We start from the raw sequence: 15588 nt of genomic DNA, 5'->3' as shown, positions 1-15588 counted from the left end.
ACAGCACCAGTGCACGGACACCCCTCTGGGGATCGCTGGCTGTCTTCTCTTCTCCTTCTCTTTCTCCCTTCAAGTTGCTCTCTTGCCTCTACCGAGAGAGAACATTGATTGCTAAGCCTCTACCCCTTGCAGCCAGCTGTGTGGCACCGCCGTGCCTGCCTCACAGACAGACCTCACAGCAGAGGCTCAGAGATGTTCAGTGGCTTGCCAGTGGCCACACGGGGAGGAGATGGGATTTGAACCCCGGCCGTCTGACAAAAAAGGCTGCGCAAACCATCCTGGGACTCTGTCCTGGCCGCCCCCGCCACCCCAGCACTGGTTCCTCCCCTAGGAATCCCCCCCGCCTGGCTGGGGAGGGTGCAGAGGGCCAGAAGGGGGCCGTCGCCGGCAACCACATCCTGTGACGGTTGCCCTGGGGAGTGCGAGCTTAGTCTCCACCTCTGGGACAGGTGAACGGAAAACGGGCCTTACTCAGCCCCGCAGGGCAGGATCCACAGCCTGTCCTCCTCCAGCACCTGCCTGCTCTGAGGAAACCCAACCCCCAGCGCTCACCCGGAAGGCAGAGCTGGACATTGGCCTTCGCAGCTGGGCTGAATTCCCAGCCTCAGAGCCCATGGAGGAGGACACAACCCCAGCCCATCCCTGCTGTCCATACGCCTGCCTCCTTGCCAGTTCCTTCCTCCTGGCCTGGGACCCATTCTTTGCCAGGTGGCTCTGGGCATAAAAATCCCCCGGCATGACTCTGAAACTCTTGGAGCCAGTGAGCCAGGGCCTGAGTGGGGCAGAGAAGAGGCGGGGAGCCGGCCGCTGAACGCACAGGCCTGTGAGTCCTCCTCCACCTCCTCCAGGAAGGCAGGCCCCGTGTCCTCCTGTTCCTGTGTCCCCAGCATTTTTCATGGCCCTGGGCCATGGGAGGTTTCCAGGTCCCTAACATTTCCAGCTTGATGGATAGGGCTACCCCTACAACACACACACACACACACATGCACATGCACACGCATGAACACACATGCACAAACACACACACAGAGGCCTGGGCACTGTAGAAGCTCAAGGACGTGTCACTCTACCGCCTGGTTTTATTCAGCAACGACTTTAATCTCAGGACACTCAGACCAGGACACCGGCAGCCGGCTCTGAGCCCTTGGGCCTCTCTCTGGAGGCCTCCTGGACACGTCCGTGGCTCTGGGCGAGACACCGCATAGTCACGTGCTCCTCGGGGAAGCTCCCAGGAGTCCAAGCAGACAGATGAGCACGGGGGCTTAGTGCAGCCTCTGGGCCCCTCCTGGCAGACAACTCCGTGCTTCTGCTCCCGCGGGGCCGGGGGCCCGACTCTGCGTCTCTGAGGCAGCTGGGCTCGGGTCATCTTTGGAAGCCACAGGAAGCTCAAAGTAAGGATCTTCTGTCCAGGCCCTGTCTGTGCAGAACAGGGCTGTGCTCTGGTGGGTTCCCAGCGTCTCCAGAGGGAGTCCGGTGAGCAGCCCTGGGATGGGGCCCCTTTCTGCTCGCTCAGTACCTCCGGGCCCTGAGCTGTTTGAGGCTCAGACGGCCGAGGATCAGGAGGGGCCTCAGGAGTCATTCAGTACAACCCCTCCTCGCAGCCGCTGAAAAGTGGCTCAGGTTGCTCATCCATCCCTGAGACAGAGAGCTCACTACCTCCCGGAGGCAGCACCCTCCACCTTGGGGCTGTTTGGGGCAGAGGGAGGGCTGGGCCAGTAGCTTCTCTTTGATGGACGGAGACCGAAGCAGTGAGGGCAGGGTGAGCGCTTTCCCTAGATCTCTCCAGGGAAGGCCTGTGAACCCCTGAGGGGACGATGTGGGAGGTGGGGTGGGAGAGTGGGGGCAGGGAGAGCAGGAGTCCCACAGAAGGGAGCCCCCTGGGGCCTCGCTGGGCCCAGTCTAGGCTGCACCGATGTCGTCGTAGTCTTCACTGTCAAGGGAGTCAGGCCGCGCGGCTGGGGACCCTGTGTGGCCGGAAGCTCGGGTCAGTGGGAGGCTGGTCACGGCCCCTCCTGTCCCATGGGACACACCCCTCCCCTGTGATGCTGTGTGAGGTGCAGTGACCAGACCCCCTTCATGTCATCTTGTTCGTTACCATCTCCCTTGCTAGAATGTCAGTCCAGAAGGCAGAGCCTCCGCCGTGCCGTTTAGGGCTGTAGTCTCTACGCTCACAGGAAACGACGGGCGACCTGACTGCTGGCACACTGCCTGCTACCACAGTCTCCCCCAAGGGGCCATCGGTTACCTCTGCTTGAATGCCTCTACTAATGGGGAGCTCACTTCCTCTCAAGGCATTCTTTGGAACGTTCTCTGTCCCATCCACATCCATTTTTCCCACCTCCTCATATTCTTGTTTTTAAAAAAATCCCTTTCCTTGTCTACTTTCCCTCTTGGGCTAATGAATCCAAGGGATCCAGAGTTCCCTCACGCATACGCCCCCTACTTCCTGTCCATTCTCCCCCTTCCAGGACCACCTCCCTTGCCGCTGGCACCTGGACACTCGAACTGCTCCGTTGAGGGGGGCTGGGGCGGCGGCTGGAAGTTCTGGTACCACTCTCCGGAGGAGGTGCTGGAGCTGTCATCGGCCGAGGGCCCTGCCGGAGACACCCAGAGCTGGTCACTCTCTGCCTGCAGAGAGCCAGCGTGGGAGCTGCCAGAGCTGGGAAGCCCTGATGGCTCACAAGAGTCAAGTTCCTGACTTGACCATGACTGAGGAAATGAAGGCCCAGAGAGGGGTGGAGACTTGCCCCACGTCTCACAGCAAGGGGCCACAGAGCCCAGGGCCAGAACCCTGGACTCAGCCTGGCTCAGGGCGTCCAGCTTTATGCTTGCTCTGGCCAGGTCGGCTGTAGGACGGGGGCCTGGGGTGCGCACGGAATCCTCCCGGCCCAGCTTACCTGAAAAAGTACCTCGGGAGCCAGCCAGCTCCAGGCTGGGGGGCTGCTCCACGAGGGGGCTTCTCTCCGCAGAGAACACCTGAGGCTTCCACGGAGGGAGCCTGCTGCTGGGGCTATTACAGTAATCTTCCCCAGAGGAGGTGCTGGACCCACTGTTGCTCCTGGGACGGTGCTGAGAGCCCAGGGATGGGGCATCTGCCGTGTGGTGTCCGGTGCCGACCGGGGGGATCTCGGAAGGATGCATCTCTTCCAGTCCTGGCCCAGGAAAGGGGGAATGGTGAGGAAAGCAGCAGCAATGCCTCCAGAGGGCTTTCAGTTACACTCAAGGAAGAACTAACTGCCAAGAGGAACTTTTAGAATCAGGAAGGACCTGCTGGACGGAGGGACAGGGGTTCCCACTGGCATTTGTCGGGGTGAGCTGTTATCACTGTCTCCATGCGCCCCTCCCCGGCCCCACTCACCTTCCTCCAAGGGGGGCATCCGGAACCGGTTCTGCTGGGCCTCCTCCTCCGTCACGCGGTGACGCTGAGAATCTACAAGCAGGGGGGCAGTGAGGAGGGGGGCAGGTCCACCTCTTCCTCCCAGGAGCCCGGACTTGAGACGGTGACTTGGGACAGTGCCCTCAGGCTGAACAGTGTGCGAGGACCACCCCAGGGGTGCAGAGGGGCTTAGCATTTGCCATCAGACCTCGGGCTCTTGTTCTAGTCCAGTCTCTAACCAGCCTGGGGTCAGGCAGCCACCCCGCCTTCTGCTTAAGGAAACAGGGCGAGTCCTGGCTTTGCGCCCCGGAGGTTCTGGGCAGATCGTACCCCGTCTAGGAGCCTTCCCGGAGCAGAAGCCAGAAGGTTTGGAAACCTCTCCTCCCAGGCTCTGGGGTACCCTCGTTTCAGAACAGAGAAGATGCTGTGCATTTGTTGCGTCTTAAGGACTTGAGTGTCTGGGATCTTGGAGTCTGCTCTCGAGCCTGTACCACTGAATCTGAGTCACAGGGTTGTAGGGTTTTGGACTCTTGGTCTTGCCTCTTATAGGCCTGGGCGTGGAATAGCAGGTTCTCGGGACCTGCTTCATGGCGTGGCTGATGGAATTACTCATTTCCCGCCCCAGAGGCCCTGGTTCAGCAGGTGAGGCACAGATGGCTAGCTGTCCCCCATATCCATTCTCCCCTCTTGGAGCAGGAGAGCCTCTGGCCTTTATCTGGGTACATAGCTGCTCAGGACGGAGGCTTTGTCTGCCGGCCTCTGTTGCAGCTGGTGTGTTTAAGTTCTGGCCTGTGTGTGTGTGTGTGTGTGTCTATGAGTGGGAGTGATGTGAGTGTCTCTGGCATCCTGCCTTTTGGGGATCCCACCTTCCCTTGCCCTCCTGCTGCCCAGGATGTGGGCATGGCAGTGAACCATTCTGGACCATGTGGAGGAGGGTATCATCCTAGGGACTGCACAACAGCAAGAAAGCCGGAGCCTGGGCCCCTGCCAACCGCTCAGGGCACTGCCGTTTGGGGCCTCGGTCACACACAGTCAAACTCTCATCCCAACTTACATCTTGGGTCCTGGGGCGAGTTGGGAGGAATTGGACACGCTCCCAAAGGAGTCACACCATAGGTGTGAGATTCTCTGCTCTAATCTCTGGCATTGCGTGGGCCCTGCCTTGAGTTCCATCTGTCCTGCTCCGATCCCCGCAGGCAGGGAGGAGAGCTGGAAAAGCCGGCTAAGAGGTTCAAGCTGGGCTCGCCATGAAGGGAGGGGAAGGGGTGAGGCGAGGGGCAGGATGGGACACAGAAGGGGTGTGAGCACGTGAGAAGCCATCTGAGTGTGGCTCTTTCCTGGACTTCCTGGTCCAACACAGAGGCAGCCACCTGTAGGTGAGGTCGGGGGCGGGTCTGAAGACCCCACATGGCCAAAGACAAAGGTAGAAAAAAATGAGGCTAGAGACATGGAATTGTCTCTAGGGTCACAAAGCACTTGGAAAGCTTCAGTGCAGGACCATGTCTAGGTCACTGGGCATGCAGGGGTGATGAGGTGGACCCCAATGAAGGCCCTCAGCCAACAGGACCCTCTCCCTGGTTGGGGCAGGTGGGCCCCCTGGGGAGCCCCGGCCCAGGCACTCACTGTAGAAGGTGGTCAAGGCCACGGGAGGCTGGGCGCTGAAGTCATAGTGCTCATAATCTGAGTCCGAGCTGGAGTCCGAGTCCTTGGGAAGTGGGGCCTGGACCTGGATGGGCAACTGGGGAACTGGGGAGAGAGCAGAGTTGGGGGCGTGGCCAGGTGGTGGCAGAAAGGCACAGGGAGAGGCAGCAGGGAGTAGGGACCAGGGACAGAGGGGCAGGGAGAGCCCGTCTTGTACAAGACCATCCAGCCTGGGTTTTCCAAGCTCCCTCCACCCATTTCAAACACGGGGAACTATTAACATCTTTTTCTTTCCCAAACACAGAGCCGTCATCGCATGTAGGGCTCTGTTCTGACATTTAAGAAACCATCTCATTGGGATTCTCATAGTGACTCTGTGAAGTACATACATCCGTGTCCCCATTTTACAGCTGAAGAAACTCAGGCACCGGGGTGCCCTGGCCTTTCCCAGAGAGGCAGGCAGTGTTGCTCCTAACCCTTAGCCTGTAATAGTCACTGAGCAGGTGCCTTGAGCCCAACCTGCGGGCAAGGTTCTGTGTTCATATTCTTCCCTTGAACACTTGGACACCACGCATAGGGGATGTTTATATTATTTGGCTGAGTTTTGTATTGGTTTTCCTGTCATTGAATGCTTTCAAATAAGGGTGACTTCATACAGTCACAATGCAATGTGACTGAGCTTGACTAAGTTCCTTTACAAGAATTGCAAGAACCGCAAACCCCCATGTTGTCGAAGATGGATGACTGATTCCATTTTTCGTTCATTCCGAAGATATGAAATAAAATTATGTTCCAGGAAAATCTGGATGGGGCTCTGCAGGAAGGCCGATGAGGCGGGCCTTTGGAAGGGGTCATACTGTCCCAAACCTACCAGCTGAGGAGCAGGGTGGAACTGTCCTCTGAGAAGTGCCCTGAGCCTGTATTGTTCCAGAACTCTCCAAAGCCTAGCCTGGAATGACTACCCTGGAAGTTCCTCTGCCCCTCAGGGCCCAGACTGAGACATGACACGTTCAAGGTCCCACAGGCCCCAGTGGGCTGGCTGAGGTTTCCTCTCCAGCGGGGGCACTGTTTTGACCTAAACAGTACTGACCCTCCAGAAAGGATACGATTCCTGGGGAGGCCCAACCTTCCCCACCCCCAGGGTGGGTGACATCTTACCTTCTTCTTTGGGAATGGTGATGGGAACATCTTGATAGCTGTTGATCCCGTCTGGGGTGGTGTTGAGTAGGCGCTGATCGTTTACCATTACGGGCAGGGCTGAGGGAGGAGGGCCAAAGACTCTACAAGTCATTTTTTGCTCTGTCCCAGCCTTCTTGGCCCTATTCTCATTTAGACACCTTCCTCCTCAGCCCTCACCCCAAACACACCCTCATGTACACACAGAGTCTGGTTGGTCCCTCCATGCATGGACCACTTCTGCTGGGCACATGAGAAAATCCTTCCCATCAGGAGGTGCCCCCTGGGGCCAGGGCTGGGTGACCATTGCTGGATCACGACCACTCCTGCTGCAGTCCCACAAGGCCCACCTCCCCCTGAGAGGGCCACACCTCAGGCCTGCTTCTTTCCCTCTCTGGGTCTTTCCCGTGGCTCCCAGAACTCTGAACCTACCGTATTTCCCCTTAACTTTCAAGAAGATGAAGGCTGTGAAGATGAGTAGGCCAAGGAGGAGAATCCCCAGAATGATGCAAAGGATGAGGAGCATTAGTTCCCGTGATTTCCAGTCCTCTGTTTTCACGGTCACAGAAGATTCTGGAAGCAAGAACCCCACGTCAGGGAGAAAGAGGAATGGACATAGACTTCTCCTTGCCCTTCTTGCCTCTCCAGCCTCTCTGCAGCTCACACTCTTCCTTTTTGGACCTATCCTCCACCCCTCTTCTTTTTTGCTTTTAGGAGCTTGGCATATAATAGGTGCTCAAGAAATGCATAGTGAATGAATAGTTGATGGAAGAAAACTTTCCCCTGGCCACCAGCCCACAGGGCTCTCTCTTTCTGCTCAACAGTTATTGAGGGCCTACTGTGTGCCCTCTAAGCCCTAGGGATACCAATGTGACATCGGCATCACAGGCCTTGAGAGCGCTGCCTAGTGGAGGGATCGATATGTCGGCTCAACCCACTATGGTGCCACACTTGCAGGGAGGAGGTATGGGCGGCCATGAGGACCTACAAGGGGCACCTAATTCTCTGGGGGGCAGACCAAGGCTGGCTTCCCAGAGCAGGTGACTTGTGGACATCTCTGGCAGTGAACAAGCCATCAGGAGAGCAAGATCTCCTTTCTGTGCCCTGGATGCCTCTTTCCTGCAAGACCTGTATTCCCTGAGGGTAGGGGTGGCTGCCGTGATTCTGGACCTCCCAGCCCTGCAGCCCTGGTGTGGCTCACTATCTTCTCTCTCGGCTTATCCCGGTTTAAACGATCCCAAAGCCTGGACAGAGGCTGCAGGGCACAGGTGCACGGAGCCCTTGTCAGAGCGGAGACGACGGGAACCACCTCCTGCTCAGGAAATAAGGCCGGGGCTATGTGGCCCACAGGGCTGGACGGAGGGTAGTGACAGCATCACAGGGGGCCAGAGGGATGTGATCGTCCTGACTCCCTGGCTGGGGACAGTGTCTGCTCCTCCCTAGAAATGACTCCCTCCTTCTTCTCATTTTCTTCCCTCTTCTCCGTCGGCCAAGGGGGTGACTTGGACCAGCCTGGGAATTGGACTTAGCAGCAGGAAGTGTGGGGGATACAGGGAATGGGGGCCCAGAAGGACCAGGGCTGAGGGCGGGGCTGTTGGGCCAAGGGCTAGATAGAATGTGGTCTGGGGAGATGGGCTCCCTGCCCTGACCTTGGTGAGAGACAGCATTCCAGCGGGTGCCTGTGGTCCTGGCTGGAGCGCCCCACAGACTGTGCCATCCCCAGCATTTTGTTCCCTCTCTGTGCCCTCAGCCACAACCAGGTTCTCTGTCAGGACTAGGTGCCCCTCCACTCCACACCCAAGCCCTCGTCCACCCTCCTCTGGTGGAAGCAGGGGACGGCACAGAGCCTGTGAACCTGGGCCAGCCCCTGGTGCCATCCTGGGGTTGCCGAGGGGCTCCACGCCTGGACTCAGTAATCAGAAGAATAACTAATGCTCAGACACGGCTTATTGCGGACTCTGCCCTGTTCCCAAGGTTTTAGAATAATTAATTCAGGGGTGCCTGGGTGGCTCAGTGGGTTAAAGCCTCTGCCTTCGGCTCGGGTCATGATCCCAGGGTCCTGGGATCAAGCCCCACATAGGGCTCTCTGCTCTGCAGGGAGCCTGCTTCCTCCCCCCTCTCTCTGTCTGCGTCTCTGCCTACTTGTGATTTCTCTCTCTCTCTGTCAAATAAATAAAATTTTTTAAAAAGATTTTATTTATTCATTTGACAGACAGAGATCACAAGTAGGCAAAGAGGCAGGCAGAGAGAGAGGAAGTGAAGCAGGCTCCCCGCTGAGCAGAGAGCCCAGTGCGGGGCTCGATCCCAGGACCCCGGGACCATGACCTGGGCCGAAGGCAGAGGCTTTAACCCACTGAGCCACCCAGGCGCCCCTAAATAAAATCTTTTAAAAAAAAGAATAATTAATTCACTGGAGACTCAGAGGAACGCTAGGAGAAAGCTACCATGATTATCACTCCCATTTTACAGTCACGGGATCTGAGGCTCAGAGAGGTGGAGACTTGCCCACCATCCCCAGCTAGTGGGAGGCACGGCTGGAATTTGAGCCTCAGGAGTCTTCCTGGGAGGCAACCAAGCGATCCGCAGCTGGTAGGCAGACAGCGTGGTGCACACTCCAGCCAATGCTGTCTGGCCGTGCCTTCACCCCAGGAGCCTGAACCTCTTTCTCTGTGTAAGGGATCTAAGGAGACCTCCCCCATGGGGACGCCAGGAGGGTTACAGGGCCAGGAAAGAGTGTCGGGAGAGCTCTGGGCCGGTGCCTGGGATGTGAGAAACACACTGACTGTTACCCTTGGTGCACCTGCCACTGGCCAGGGGCAGACCAGACCAGCACGGGCTTTCTTCAGCTCTATCCTCCCGCTGACCAGGAGCTGACAGGAGAGTGGGCTCCTGTCCATGAAGTACCAGGATTCGGGGAGCTGGGGCTCTGACAATGCAGAAAGGTGAGGGGAGAGAACCAAAACAGCCGTGCAGCAGGGTGGGGGCCATTGTCTGGAGGTGGGGGATGGGGAATCAACCTCCGGGCCCCTCCCAGGTGCACACACATGCTCACATACATATGCACACTTGCACACATGCACCCACCTCTCTGAGAAACCGAGAACAAGTGACGCTCACCTACGGTGACTGGCTCAACACTTGCAGGGACTTCAGGAGTGGACAGGTTGAGCAGACTCCGGGAGCCTGTCAGAAAGCACAGGTCATGTCCTCAACACATATTACAGGGCACCTACTGTGCGCCAGCCCTTGTTTTAGACACTGAACAAGACAGACACGTGACCTGGAGTGATGGGCGTAGTCCCATGGGAAGCGGGGCAGGGCGGGGGCATATGGTTAAGGAAACCTGCCTTTTCCACCCCCCAACAATAAGGAAGAGCTCATGGACTAGACACTGGGAAGTTTCTTTGGTTAGAATAAGAGGTAATAAAAAGAAGTATCTTTTCTTTCTGTAAAACTCTGCTACAGACCACAGATCCCTTTCTCTGTTAAGTCTTGGGTTCGCTCTTCCCATTGGCCTTGGGAGCCAGGAAGCCGACATGAGGAGCGTTACCACAATCATTTAACAGGCAAGGGATGGAGCTTACAAAGTCCCTTGGTAGATACTCCCTGATTTTCCCGCTCCCCTGCGGAGTGGCTAGGATCGGTGTCCACATACTCATGGCACGGAAGCCTCCCCTGGGTGAGCGGCACAGCAGGAGTTCACGGCCACGTGCCTCAACTCCACAGGGACGTGAACGCCGTGTTTCTTTGGGTCTAACACGTTTTAACATCTCTGAAACTGGGGAGATGGCATCAATTGCTACAACCGATGACATGCTGTGACTTTATTTTGGCAGCATTTTTGCCCTTTATGGTACATGAAATAATAATCGTGTGACATACCCATGCCCCCTTAGATCTGGTGAAATAGGGCAGGATCTAATTCATAACGTGGACACGAGGCTTCGATGAGGGAAGAGGTATCAGGTGCTCCCCAGGGCCTGCCACGTGATCGGGGCTCCAGACTCCTGTCCCCCAATATTATTTTCCTATACCCACCTACGATCACCCGCCCAGCCCTGGGACAGCAGCTGGTTTCATCTCCTGAGCCAATTCCAGTCAACAGAGACCACTGCTTAACATATGATAAAAACTTAAGCCTTAGTAAATATCTGGGGGCTGAGATGAGGTTCTGTGGGCAAGAATGTCCTGCTTGATTGGCCCTGTCTGCCTGCACCTGGTAAGTGCCGGCAGACAATGGCCCCTCTAATGTGGGCACCCTTGTCATTCCTGACCTAGCACAAGTTCTTGGGCTTCCGATTCAGGGGCAGATCTGGGGGAGGCGGAGGGGGTGAGGCGGGGGCGGGGAGGAGGCGTACCTGAGCAGAGGACTCGGGCTGCGCTTGACTGGCTACAGAGGTTGGAGTTGTTGAACCGCCAGGAGCAGTCGGACAGGGTGGACTCCTTCCCCGTACACGAGTAGTACATTCTGCCGGGCAGCGAATGGGGCCGCCCGCTGGGGATTCTGACCACGGTGCCACAGCCCAAGGCCTGGCAGAGCACGTGGGCCTCCGGTGAGTACCACTCACTGTTACACACTGTGCTCCAGACCCCACGGAAGTGTACCTCCACCTGCCCCTCGCAGGGGTCGCGGCCCCCAGTCAGGCGCCAGGACTGGTGCTCTGCAGGGGAGAGGTGGGGCACGGGGGTGGGGGCAGAGTCAGGTCGGGGTGCTTTGGGCCGAACCCGCACCAGGCCGGACTCATGAATGCAAACAGCCGGTCAGCCTCCGGATCCCGAGTGCTTTCCCTTCTCCGTCTACCCCCCGCCCCCACATCTGCTCTGCCTGCTCTGGTCGGCATGGCAGGCCGGCTACTCAAACTGTCGGCCACGGACCAGCAGCGTCAGCATGGCGTGGAATCTTGTGAGACATGCAGTCTCAAGCTCTGCTCGGACCTCTTGAGTCAGAATGCATCTTTACTGAGAACCCCATTCCCCATTCCTTTGCACATTAAAGAGGTCTCACCAGACCAGAACTTCATGGCCTCCTCTGCACTGCCCACGGCCTCCTCAGGGGCCTCCCTGCCTCTGTCTCCCCTTGTTGTTCTGAATCAGGTGACCAGCTCGCACTGGGGAAGAGTCTCCCCTCTCATGTCGTTTCCTCCAGGAGGTGGACAGGCTTGTCCCTCCAACTCTGGATCCCCGCCACCTCTAAACTCCACCCGGCTTCCTTTCCCAGGTTGTTTATCACTCTGTCCCCCGGATTGCACTTGCCTGGGTCTTACCCTCCCTGGGGGACTGGACCTCACATCAGCAGGGGCCATCCCTCCCCTGCACCCAGGCCTTCCGTGTGGGTTGGGGGCTGCCTCGAGGTTCTGACCCCCACCCCCCTCTCGCTGACCTGAGCACACCACGCCAGCGTCCTCCTTGTGGCCGCAGTACCCGTCTCCTGGCAAGCCCGGGCAGTCCCACAGGTAGGTCTCTTCCCCTGAACAGTTCACCTGGTCCCGGTGGATGGGTCCTTGGCCAGGGGCGAAGTGCAAGCCGGGCACGGCCTGAATCGCCCAGCCGCAGTTGAGCTGCCTGCACACCACGTGGGAATCCTCCAGGTCCCACGTGTCGTCGCACACCGAGCCCCACTGGCCTTGCTCCAGCATCTCCACGCGGCCTGCACACTGACTGCTGCCGCCCACCAACCGCAGGGCTCGGTTCTCTGCGGGGGGAGGGGAAAGGGTTTGCGGGCAGTTGAGGAAGGGAGGAAGGGAGGGTGGTGGCTGTGGATCCAATGAGAGGAGCAGGTAATTCGGTGGGTAGGACTGGGGAACCCTGTTAGGACTGGGGTCCTGATGGGCAGAGGTGGGGAACTCCTCAGAACTAGGGACCTGGGGGCGGAGCTGGACACCCATGGGTGGGCTGCCGGAGCTGGTGGGAGGGGCTAGTAACCTGGTGGGCGGGGCCTGAAGAGCAGGTTGGGGCTGGAAAGTGACAACGCTAAGGGACACTGCGGAACCTGTACAGGGGAGGTAGGGGCAGAGATCGAGGTCCTATCTGAGAGAAGGCGCGGGACCAGTAAGGACCAGAGACCCAGTAAGGATTGGGGACCCAAGTGGTCAAACGGAAGATCTAGTAGGGGAGTGGTCTGGGGGCTGATCAGAGGACGTGCTTGGAGTGGAGACGAGGCAATGCTGCAGCCCTCCAGCGTGGGAACCAGCTCTGTTTGCGACTGGGGTGGGGTGGGGGACGGGGGGATGTCTGGAGGGTAAGGCTTGGGCGCAGTGGTGAGGACTGGGGACAGGAGTGAGGGACAATGGCTGAAGGCCTGAAGGTGGGGCGGGCAGGGCGCAGGTGGCGGTCTGCGGGTACCTGCACAGGTGACCTTGGCCGGCATCCCGCTGCTGTTGCACGCATGTTCCACCACTTTGCACAGCTTCCAGTCGGGACTTCTGCACAGGACGGCGGGTGCCAGGGCCAGCGTGGAGTTTGGGGCTGCACTGGAGTTCCCCACGCCTGGCCCAGGCAGCTTCTCCAAAAGCGGCAAGGTGGGCTGTGTGGTTTCCCAGGCCCCCCCGCAGCCCAGTGCATGACACACGGCTTCAGAGGCCAGGCTGTCCCAGAGCGCCCCGCACACGGGCTCCCAGGACAGCTCGAGCCAGACCTCCACGGTCCCGCTGCAGTGGCTGCTCCCGTTCACCAGGCGGATTCCGAGCCGCTGTCCTGGAGGTGTAGGATGCCAGCTGAGGCCTTCACCCATCGGGACAGTAGGTCTCAGGGATGGGAGTGGGCCTGCCTGGCTGTCAGGGGCGCCACTGCCTTATCTTGGACAATATCCCCTGGGCTATAGACCTCAGCCTTCCAATCTGCAAAATGGGGCTGGGCTGGTTCATCCCTGAGCCCCCTTTTAGGCCTGAACCTGGTTCTCCTTAGAGACAGGAGAAGGGGGGTAAGGGCAGCTATTGTGGTGCACAGCTTTGTACAGAGGAGGACCTTAATAGATATCTGTTGAGTTAATGAAGGACCCATCCCACCCGCACCAAGAGTCCTTTAGCTTGTTCGCAACAAATCCCTTTAAAGGCTCACTGAACCTTTTGCCCCTGCGTATGTGACCCTTGGTCAGTGGCTTTTTGAAAATGGTGGCTTTAAGCTCTCAGAGTGAATGGAACACTGGCACTTTGGGTATTGATTCAGGAAGAAGTGTTGTCTGAAGTTAGGGAGCCTCCCTGATCCCTTCAAAGTCCATCTCCCTTTCCCATCACTCGGGACACCATCTGCTTGGTCTCCAAAAGCGGGCTGCGGGCCCCCAGAAAGATTCTCTCCTCACCTGGCTCCAAGCGCTGGCTCTCTGCTGGGCTGGTGCTGGGCTGGTCAGATGGTGCTGGAGACGGGTGACCTGGAAGCAACCAGCAGCAGGTGTGGTGGGTGAGCAAGCTCAGGGGTAGAGGGCACAGAGGCGCCTTGAAGGTTAAGGGCCACTTTCTGGAGCAGGGGCTACATGGGGATTCTGAAACACCACGGTCCTGGGCCTCAGGCAGAGTTGCCTCCATTCAGGGTAGGGAAATTCTCAAGCTCTGTTGTTGCTGCTACATCTACGTTGTCTTTGAATTGAATGAATGCACTCGGAGATCTGAGTGGAGGAACAACGGTGGGCTTTGGGGCCAGACCTACTTACTGGCTGAGTGACCATGGATGGGTTACCAACCTCTCTCCGCTGGAGTCCCAGTTTGTTGGCCACAACACCTAAGGAAGTTGTGTTTTGCTAAGAGAAGTCAATGTCTGTACTATCCTTGACATTCAGAAGCTCCAAAATGGGTTCTTGTTAGGAAACAATATAGTTAGAAAAAACATTTTCATTTGGGAAATCTGTTTGAGACACTCATGCCAGACTTTAGAGCGATTGGTGCATCCTGGGGTGGCACCATCCGCTGTACAGCACTTTCAGATACTGAAAAACTCACAGTCGCTGAGGGCCAAACACATGCCAGTACATGTGTTTTTCGCACGTATTATTCCATTTCCCTCCAACCACACCATTAGATAGGAACATTCACTTTTTACAAACGCAAAGCGAGGCCCAAAGACAGAAGTCCATCTCCTATGCCAAGGGATGTCCCTTCGTCCCTCCAGAGCCTCTGTCCACACGGCCATGGTGGGCTGATTTTTTTTTGGACTTTAGTTTCAGTTTGGCTCAGCCAATGGGAGCCACAGCGGACCTAGGAGGGAGGGAGGAGAGGGGAGTGGCGGTGCTCATTCCCCTGACTCCTTCTCTGTGAGGTCCCCCACTGAAGGTGGTGGCTCCTGGCCTTGACTCTCTCCTTCCGGTCTCACTGACCACTCCCTGCTCTCGCCTCCTTGGGCCCTGGGTGGCAAGAGCTCCTTGGCTTCCAGTTCCTGCAGACCTCACCCTTTGTAAATAAGCCCCTTCAAATGCTCCTATCTTGATCGTGCCACCCATTTCCTCGCGGGTCCCTGACCAGTCCATGGCCTGAGGCTGCCCAGCTCAGCAAGAAGCAGAACCTGGTTCTGAACTGTCTCCAGGGGATCGGCTCCACACTGGGCAGGGACCGTCCAGAGCAGAAGCACAAAGAGGGGACCGTGGCAGAGACCGTGGTGCTCCCAGAAGAGCTCTCCTGCATGCAGGGTCTCCTACTTAGGCTGGGCCATTGCTGTCTGGGAAGAAGGACGTGCGCTCCCTGCCGTGTCGATGGAGGTAAGAGGCGGTAAGTGTCCTCCATCTCTTTTTTCTCAGATGTGCCCCTATTTGAGGCCCTAATGCGACTGCAAGAGGGCGGGGGATGCTGGCCGCACTAGAATCTTGCATAAGAAGTGAACCTGTATTCTAGTTCAGATCCGGGTGCCCCCCAAAACTAAAAAAGAACCCAAAAAAGCCTAAAACCAGAAAGTGAACCTTTGTGGGGATAAGCCGTAAAGATTTCAGCCTGTGCTTGTTACCAGCCTGGCCTGGCCTGACGGAGAGAAGCTATTAAGCTTAGCCCCTCCCCCTACCCTGAGCGGATACTTTGCGCTCACACCTAAATGTGCTGGCAGGAGCGCCCACACCCCTGCCGGCTGGCGCAGCTCCCCTACAAGCATCCATTGGGGCCACTCCATCACTCAGACAGAAAGTAATCAGGCCTAGAATTGCCTGTCCTCACCAACTCCCTGGTTGGCTGCCCAGGCTGACCCCCTGGAGGGGACTCAGAATTCAGAGCACAGACTCCATGGCTAATGCAATATTCAGAGCAAGAATTCAGAGGCCCACAAATTAGGATGGCAGAATCCCGGTTCCCACAGCAACAGCCCCAGAGCCCCAGAGTGGTTTTCAGTCCACGCACGGGGTGGGCACGGGGGAGACTAGGGTGCTGGCCGCAGTGTGTTTGCGCATGTGTGTGTGGTTGTGGTGGGGTGTGTGAGTGCATAGC

The 15588-nt window shown here is 57.7% G+C and overlaps 1 protein-coding gene across 1 annotated transcript in view; it reads right to left on the bottom strand.

Moving 5' to 3' along the window:
- Window positions 1-1077: 1077 nt before the first annotated feature.
- Window positions 1078-15588, bottom strand: part of CD6 (CD6 molecule) — a 38377-nt gene continuing 23866 nt past the window's right edge. The window contains exons 2-13 of the mRNA XM_044261162.1: window positions 13491-13559; window positions 12536-12886; window positions 11574-11885; window positions 10552-10854; window positions 9311-9376; window positions 6626-6766; window positions 6176-6274; window positions 5000-5122; window positions 3359-3430; window positions 2898-3152; window positions 2493-2594; window positions 1078-1964 (exon numbers count right to left, since the gene is read on the bottom strand). Of these exons, the coding sequence (XP_044117097.1) occupies window positions 1900-1964; window positions 2493-2594; window positions 2898-3152; window positions 3359-3430; window positions 5000-5122; window positions 6176-6274; window positions 6626-6766; window positions 9311-9376; window positions 10552-10854; window positions 11574-11885; window positions 12536-12886; window positions 13491-13559 (1958 nt within the window). The 3' untranslated portion in view covers window positions 1078-1899. The remainder of the gene's footprint in view (window positions 1965-2492; window positions 2595-2897; window positions 3153-3358; window positions 3431-4999; window positions 5123-6175; window positions 6275-6625; window positions 6767-9310; window positions 9377-10551; window positions 10855-11573; window positions 11886-12535; window positions 12887-13490; window positions 13560-15588) is intronic.

This window comes from Neovison vison, chromosome 7 (assembly GCF_020171115.1).
Source record: "Neovison vison isolate M4711 chromosome 7, ASM_NN_V1, whole genome shotgun sequence".
NCBI classification, from domain to species: domain Eukaryota; kingdom Metazoa; phylum Chordata; class Mammalia; order Carnivora; family Mustelidae; genus Neogale; species Neogale vison.
Note: the sequence above shows the minus strand (reverse complement) of the source record. Positions and strands in the feature narration are given on the sequence as shown.